At 43.2% G+C, this 8,471-nt stretch overlaps 1 protein-coding gene across 4 annotated transcripts in view; it reads left to right on the top strand.

The window, feature by feature from the left end:
* The first annotated feature begins 409 nt into the window (after positions 1 to 409).
* Positions 410 to 8,471, top strand: part of CRPPA (CDP-L-ribitol pyrophosphorylase A) — a 123,826-nt gene continuing 115,764 nt past the window's right edge. For 2 of the 4 annotated variants that reach the window (XM_065628542.1, XM_065628541.1), the window contains exons 1-2: positions 410 to 831; positions 7,927 to 8,206. In XM_065628542.1, the coding sequence (XP_065484614.1) occupies positions 665 to 831; positions 7,927 to 8,206 (447 nt within the window). In that variant the 5' untranslated portion in view covers positions 410 to 664. Of the gene's footprint in view, positions 832 to 912; positions 1,040 to 5,757; positions 6,244 to 7,926; positions 8,207 to 8,471 lie in introns of those variants that run through there. The other 2 variants (XM_065628544.1, XM_065628543.1) reach the window with 2 other exon arrangements.

Here is an 8,471-nt window from a genome sequence, read left to right as displayed (position 1 = left end):
ACACACATCAGATTTTGGCTCGCGTCCCCAGCCAGGCTGTGGAGAAGCAGGCCCCTGACAGCCGCGGCTCGCACGCAGACGCAGAGCCGCGTTTCTCGGCCCGCCTTCCCCTCAGCTCCAGATACAAGGTGTTTTATTTCCTCACTGAGAGCGGGCGTCCCGCCGCGCCCGGGGCGGACACGGCGCCTCACTCCCGCCCCGCGGCCGGCAGCCCCGCCCCGGCTCGCCGCGGGGGGAGCAGCCCCGTCCCAGCGCGCATGCGCTGTGGAGAACCACCCAGGCGCCGGGCACTTAAAGGGCCAATGACCGCCGTACCCCACTTGTGGCACTGCGCGCCTTCTGTTTCCCCGCCGGGGAGCCGCAGGCGGTGGGGGGGGGCGCGTTCCCTCCTCTCCCGCCCCCTCCGAGGTCAAGGCGTGTGCCGCGGGGCTGCCCGGCCGCGGCTGGGCCCGCACGCCTCTGCGGGGCCTTGAGTAGCGCGGGGTGGGCGAGGAGCAGGGCCCGGTTCCCGCTGGGGGCAGGCGAGCGGGCGGGCGCTGGATTCTTTGGATTGCGGACGTCGCGGGCGAATAAAACAACGCGGGCGGGCGGTAGCGCTGTCCCGGCTGCGTTGCTGTTGCTGGGGGCGCTGGGAGGGCGAGGAGCGGAGCAGCGCCCCGCGCAGATGGAGCCCAGCAGCGGGACCGGCGGCGCCAGGCCCGCCGTCACGCCGGTGGCCGTTGTGCTGCCGGCGGGCGGGAGCGGGGAGCGCCTGGGTGGCGCCACCCCCAAGCAGTTCTGCGCCGTGCAAGGGAGGCCGCTCGTCAGCTACACGGTGCAGGCGATGGAGAGGTAACGAGGCAGGCGCCGCTCGGCACCCGTCCGCGCCCTGCGGGCCTTTTGCTCCGCCCCGGCCGCCGGCTCTTGCCGGCCGTAGGAAGCCGCTGGCGGCCGCCCGCCGCCCTTGGCTCAGGCCCTGGGCGTCCCCGGCGCCGCCGCCCCTCGGAGCGTTTGGTTTTGCGTGTCAGTGGCAGCTGCTCTCCCCGCCCAGTGCACATGTGTGAGCAGTGACAGGGCGGGAGTGCGCTGAGCTGCGGCCGGACAGCCTCCCTCGGGGAGAGGGTCATGGGGATGGAGCCGGGCTCTTCTCAGTGACAGCCAATAAGACAAGGGGCAATGGGTGCAAACCGGAATAGAGGAGGTTCCACTTAAATATGAGAAGAAACTTCCTCACAGTGAGGGTGACAGACACTGGAACAGGCTGCCCAGGGAGGTTGTGGAGTCTCCTTCTCTGGAGACATTCAAAACCCACCTAGACACCTTCCTGTGTAACCTCATCTGGGTGTTCCTGCTCCGGTGGGGGATTGGACTAGATGATCTTTCGAGGTTCCTTCCAATCCCTAACATTCTGTGAGAGGGGCAGGGCTGGGCTCTCCCCCCAGCCCCAGCCTGGCTCTGGCACCGCCACCCACGGGGTCTTCTTGCTCCCCAGCGCGGCCGGTGCCTTGGAGCTGTGTCGCTTTCCATTGCTACTGGAGATCTGTTCAAGACCCTCAGCCTTGAAGCTCAAGGATTTCTGTAGCATCGGCTGGTTTGGTGAGCTAGATGCCTGCTGTAGCCATTGGAGAGGGTCTTGATACAGTCCAGAGGCCTTGAAAAGAAGATCTGTTCTCTCATAGCCATTGGAGATGGTCTTAATGTTGCCTAGAGGCCTAGAAAGAGGATCCACTCTTTACAGTGAGACAACCTCAGTAGTCCACATCGCTGTTATGCCTTTGCCATACAGTGGTGGTGGAACTCCTGGTCTCTGCATGAAGCTCAAATGCCCCTTGGCTTGATTTAAGACATGGTTGCTGGGCCAGAAGCTGATAGCTTACATAGCATGAGGCTGTATGCGTGACTTTCCTTTGTTTACACTGCAGCAAAGAATTTAAGTAATGGGATATCTTAGCAGTCAGGCTTTTTCTTTTCATAAGGCTGTTGAGTTCTAGGCATGTGACTGACAGTTAATATATTATTGTCAAATGTTAACATAATGTAAGTCTTGTATCTAGTGTCACTTGAAACACTGCAGGTAGGAGTGGAGCGTCAGCTGCACTCTGGATGTTTTGCAGTAACTTGTAGAGAAGCAAGCCTTTAGATTTTAGAGAGAACAAATGGGGATGAGTGGAAGGTGGTGAAAAGAAATGGAACTGCCAACATCTCCCAAAGTTCTTAACTCATGGAAACTTGTAGAACATCAAAATTGGGGCTCTTTTTCCATTCCCACCCAGAGAGGCTTCCCTCGGGTCACTTGTTACTTTATGAAAGAAATATTGCTTGTTTTCTTTATTTAATTTTCAACAGCAGTCAGTCATAAAGCTAAACACATCAGTAAGTAAAACCTTCAGTCCAAAGCTTGTCACAGCTGTAGCTTCTGCCAAAATGTCATGGGAATCTACAGCAAAGAATAATAACCTCAGTGTATTGGAGACCTGGAAAAGAGAACAGAGTGAGATTTGGGAAGGAAATGATATTCATAGGAAAATAAAACATTATTCGTTAAATAAAACCCTCTTTAGTTTTTGCTGCCAGTAAGCTCCAGGAAAATGACAGTTCTTTAGGCGATAATATTATATTTATGTCCTAAAGCTGCAAAAAGTTAGAAGGTTGAATTCTAATTGTACAGGCCAGCCAGCCACGTGATCCCAAGTTGATTGTGCAAGTAACAACCTAGTGCTTCTGCTTGACTTTAGGAGTGTAATAACTGGTGCCAGTGTTGTCACAGGCAGAGATTTCTGCCATCTCTGTAGTGGAGTGTCTATGTGTATGGGGAGTTGGGAACAGATGTGCTCTAAAGCTTGGAATGGCTTTAATTTTCATCTCCACACTTTTACTTTGGTCTCTGAAACTGTAAAGGAGGTACCTTGTTCTTACTTTGTGCCAATGTATGCACAAAAATGTAGTATTGAGGAAATGCAGTTTGTCACATTTTCTATCACCTAGAAGTGGCAGATTTTCTGTGTTTAGTTTGATACTGTCTTCTAAAGTATATTGTTTACCTGCTGTAATTGAATGAATCATTGACTCATTAGCCTGTAATTTTATGCCTTTTTCAATCTGGAAAAAATGCAGCAACATATAGATGGAAATACATAAGCAAATCGAGAATTTGCAGCTGGTTTGCATGTGCTTTTTAAAAAAATCAGCAGAAAAAGGTTTTGACACTATTTAGCTGAAAGTAGCGAGAATCTTAAATATTAATGTGGAAAAACTGGCAGACAAGAGCAGACATGAATGAATAAGCAGTGCATCCTGCTGCATGGGATGACAGCATGTGGAATGTTGGCCTGCCGATAATAATCAAAGATTATGCCCTTAGGAAGAGAAGGTGAAAAAGCAATGAGGTGGGAGAAATGATCGTTTTTTATTGCCAGTACAGTGGTGCTGATAGGAAGGTCAGGTCCTACCTTGGGGATAAAATTAAAGTGTATTAGAGAAGTTAAATGTCTGTTTTTCCCATTGGATTTGTTTTTACTTTTGTTGAACTATGCAAGGCTTTTGCACCAAGTTCAACAGGACTAGAATGGCATTCTTCCTTTTTGCTTCTGTATGGACTAGTAGGGTTTTGGGGGTTTTTTTGCCTCTCTTTTTTTTTTTTTTTTTGAGCTCTGTGTTTGTTTAGAATAGAACCTTTCCAATTCCCTTTCTGAGACAGGGTGGAATCTCAGGTCTGTGTACACATTCAGACATATATTTTAATAAAGCAGTAGTGAGGAAAACAGACTAGGATAAATGTTGATATTAAAATTGTGGGACAAATAAGCTGCTGCTATTCTTGCTGTGCTCATATTTCACCAGTTGTTGAGAAGTTATGAAAGAGGAAAGAGAAAAGCAGAGTTAATATGTTTACTTGCAGAATAAAAATTTTCCATAAAGGTTTCAGACAGCTTTCTTTACTTTGTTTAATATAATCTCTTAAAACAGGCGACTTGATATATTTTAAAAAAAAAAGTCACCTGGGGGAAGCTTCCAAAAATTGCCTCTTCAGAAGTGTTTTGTGTAGTTTATTTGCGAGGTATTTGTCCCTGTTGGCCGGTGCACGTTCACTTGCTCTACAGGTCACACAACTACAGTTACGTTAAATATATCCATTGTGATAGTTCTTTTTGTCCAGTTATCTCTAGCTTATTCTTAAAATTGCTTATGAGCTAATAATAATAATAGCAAACAATCCGATTGTTTTAACTTTGTTAAGATATCTTTGTTATCTTGCCTGACTGATAGGGCACATTTTCTTTCAGGAAAAAAAGAGATGGCTTCGGTACATGAGATGCTCAAAACTTCCTTAATACACCTGTGAAACTATTCAGACTTAAATTTTTGTACTGCAAAAGATACATATGTAGTCATATATTTTTTTTCTTACCCCAATAGTCATAAAGCTGTTAGGGAGCAAAAGGAAACTTGCGTTCTGCAAATGCATTTTGTTCTTGACAGTTCTTTTTCTCATTTGGCACTTGAATAACATGATCAGCAAGAGTAACATAAAGATTTACCTTGTACCTCTAAAGAGTTTCTGTGGCAGTGAAAGGCCATATCTTACACTGCTAAAGCTGTCTCAGCAGTGCCTGCCTGGTTCTGGCCTCGTTTTGCTGATAAAACTGTCGATTCCAGTAGCTTACATGTTAGATGGGTTGTTACTGGTCTGGGTAAGAGTTGCAAGAAGGCAATGTGTGACATTGAAGGCTCAGCACTGGTTCATATGTGAGCGAACTAACAGAAGGTTAAACCTCAGTTAAATTTGTACCTGAACAAGCCATTTAGGTGATGGAGTCTTAGAGTTTAACTCACTGGTTAATTTCCTCTGCAGTCTGTGATGTCATGTGGTAGCTTAATCTGTTGCTGAGTTAATGAGCTCCTGTACTTTGAGTTCTAGCTTAGCTAATATAAATCTATGTACTTTTGTTTGAAATTGAATGAAACAATACTATTTTCCGCTAGGCAGCTGGTTGGTCTGTCTCTCTGTAGGTGATGACCAGAAGGACAGTCACAGGGGAAAAAAAAAACATAGTCCTTTTCTGCTGCATCGTTTTCCTTCTAGTGAGGCCTTCCCAAGTTAAGGGATTGTAACTGGAGTTGTTGCTTCAGTTTCATTTGATCAGACCTGATTTAGAACCGCAGCAGATGTTGTATGGAAGCACTGGAGTTCTGTATTTAGTGCTTGTTAAAGCACATCGGCGGACAGTATTCCGGTGTTTTTCATGCCTTGTGCTGATTCTTTCTGAAGCTTGCATTTTCTTGATCTAGTATTACAGTTATAAAATGGAAAAGGTGTTTTCTATTTTTAAACTGCATTTGAGCAGATCCTGAGCTGCTTATTATTTTATTATGAAATCTTTCTGAAGAAAAGGCTGTGACAAATTGAAAGAGGAAAAAAAATGTTCCATTTACTGCCAGATTGAGTGTATACCAATATCTTTCTGCTTCATTAGAACACTTTGCAACATTTCCATAAGCTGATCTTTAAAAGAGTAAGCACCTGTGTGCTGCACAGTTCTCATTCATGAGAATTTGTAGTATAGTTTAGAAAATTAGTACTTATCATGAGTTTTATAAATCAGTTTTGATGGGACATGTTAGGCTTCAAAGCCTAAGCTGTTCTTGTATCTTATCAGTCTTTATACTCTTATATGAACAGGTTGCATCTCTAAATCCCAGTGCTAATTATAGAACATTAGTCCAGAATGAGTTTAAGGAGGACATACTCAAGTTTATAAATGTGTTTATCCAGACACAGGGTGGAGCTGTGACCGCATCCTGTCACTTTTCAGTACCACTGGAAGCCTTGAGCCATTCCACCCCTGCCCCATGCAGAGTTTTATCATAGCCTGGCCAGTACTTCTCTTCCCTTCTTCTCAGAAGATGCTGTGTACTACCCAGTTGCCTCATAATCTGTTTCATTTGCCTCCAGAATGGAAAATGTCGGTGTTCTTACACAGTCACTGGTGGATGTGCAGACTGTCCACTGTTACTGGAAACTGTGCAAGGCTATAGCCTATCTGCAAACAGAAGTGCATAGTTCTTGTTTAGTGTGAAATAGCTCTTTTTGAACTTTGCTTTTTAAGCCACAGACTCTCAATATTCAAAAGAACTGAGATGAATCCAATTAGTTTGCCCTAGTTCAGAGTTAAAAGTCCTGCAGAGGTGCTAAGCTTGGTGTCTAAACATAAGACTATGCCAGGACTCACTGGAGAGATTTGAAAACCTTTTGTTGAATATGTGGTAAGTGACAAGATGAAATGAAACTTGAAACCATATGACTTCAGATTTTACATTTAAACAACTTCAATACTTAAAAAATGCTGAGAATATGTTGGTTTGGCTCTATTTTCTGCCTTTGTTAATAATAAAATGAACATAAGGACAAATATTTTTCTTTTGAAGAATTCTAATAGCACTTCCATTTATTTTTAATAGTCATTTTAACATGCATTGAAATAATTTACCATGGAGTTGTATTAATTACCAAAAAACATATAGAAGGTGGAAGATGCTCTGTTGTTTCACATAGTTCTAGCGGAGTGGTTTGTATCGCAGATAACTTCCCTTTTGGAGTAAGGAATCCTAGGCAATGCCTTCTCATGTGTTACTGCAGAAACCAATAGCTTGAGCCTGTGTTTTTCTGAACTGTAAATTTTCTAGCTGGAAGTATTTAGTACCTTTGTCTTGTGTCTGCAAAACTAGTTTCAATAGCTTTACTAGTTTTAGTTAGGAAGAGTATACATACAGTGTTAGTTTCCCTTCATAGTTGGATCTGTAGGCTACACCAGTAATTTTACTGTAGTAAATAGTAAATTGTTTTTGTAATCATTCCTCATCTGATGAGTTTCTTGTCTGTTATACTAAAAAACCCTCCTATCATCTTGTGCAGACAGAGAAAGGAAATAAAATGATTAAAAATCCTTTTTAATGCACTCTACGTAGCATTTAGGACATAAGACACTGAAATAGCTGGATTTGAATTATAGCATTTCTGTTATTTTCAAGTACAATATGCCACATGTGACTATAATTTGTATTCCTAGGCCCTTTGACACAAGTGTGACCTCAGCTTAACTTCCGTTATGGCTGGTTTTAATCTTATGAGTTGTGTGTCGTTCTCCCCCCACACCACCCGTGATATAGAGCTAGGCTGATACCAACAATCCAAGCTTGGAGTTCTCTAAAAATATTCTTTTCATATTACCGTAATTTTGCCTAGCATAGCTATGTTTTTACATTTTGCTAGCTTCCTAGAGCAGAAACCTTTGTGTGTTGTGTTTTTGTGGGTTTTTTTTTTTCCAAACTACCTGTGTAATGTTTTCTGTCAATATTCAAGTATCACAATTTTGATTCATTAGCAATCTGTCAATTACTACTCGTGCCTGTCTTGATAGTGATCTTTGTTTCAGAGTTTTTGTGTGATCCTCTTATTCACTTGGACACAGTGTACCTGCATAGTAGAACATGGAGTACTCCAGGTCTCAGGATTTACCAATTTATTGGAGACTGAGTTTAGAGACAGCTAAAAATAACAAACTGTAGCTGATTGATTTAGAAGTTATGTTTAAAGCTAGGAATGAGACTGGAGTAAGCAATGTTTTGAGGGGTTATCAGAAGGTGTGCTGCTTTTTTTTTTTCTTTTAACCTCTTCTCTTTACAAACTGGTTGTTGGAAACAAGACTCTTCCTGGAATTCCAGTTGCTTTGGTTGACATCCATGTATTGGTAGAGATCCTCTAATGTAGCTCTTCCTTTAGGAGTGGAGTGCTAATACACACACAAAAATGGGCTTGAGTATTTTGAGATAGGCTTTGTTTAGCCATCTTGGATTTCTTTTGATATGAATTTCTTTGTTTCATGGAGATCTGTACTTTTATTTAGTCACTCATGTCTACTTTCTCTGGTTTTGTACTATTTCTTCTAGGATAAGTTGGATATCTGACATTATTGTGGTGGTGTCTCCTGAAAAGATTGAAACAATGAAGTCTATCATTGAAAAATATGGCCACAAAAGAGTTACGATAGTAAAAGGTGGAATAACTCGTCACCGGTCAATTTTCAATGGATTGAAAGTATTTACAGAGGATGAATTTTCCAACCATTTGCTCCGGAAGCCAGAAGTAGTGATTATCCATGATGCTGTGAGGCCATTTGTTGAAGAAGATATTCTTTCAAAAGTTGTTGTGGCTGCTAAAGAACATGGGGTATGTACTATATAGCAGTGGAACTCTGCAGTGTTCTTTATATGACTGATAAATAAGGATTTTTATAGCAATTGTATTATGCTGATTTGTAAGCAGAACAGATTCAGAATCCCTGTTATGCAGAGAGGTCAGATGGGGGAGGGAGACATTTTTAAGTGTCATAGGCATTATTTGCTGTGGGGAATAATTATCGCCATAGAGACTATCGGTAACAGATTGAATTAACCAGCAATTTGTTAGTTGAAAGCTAAATTACATAAAGATA

Source organism: Caloenas nicobarica, chromosome 2, assembly GCF_036013445.1.
Source record: "Caloenas nicobarica isolate bCalNic1 chromosome 2, bCalNic1.hap1, whole genome shotgun sequence".
Lineage (NCBI taxonomy): Eukaryota > Metazoa > Chordata > Aves > Columbiformes > Columbidae > Caloenas > Caloenas nicobarica.
This window is presented reverse-complemented; position numbering and strand designations above follow the sequence as displayed.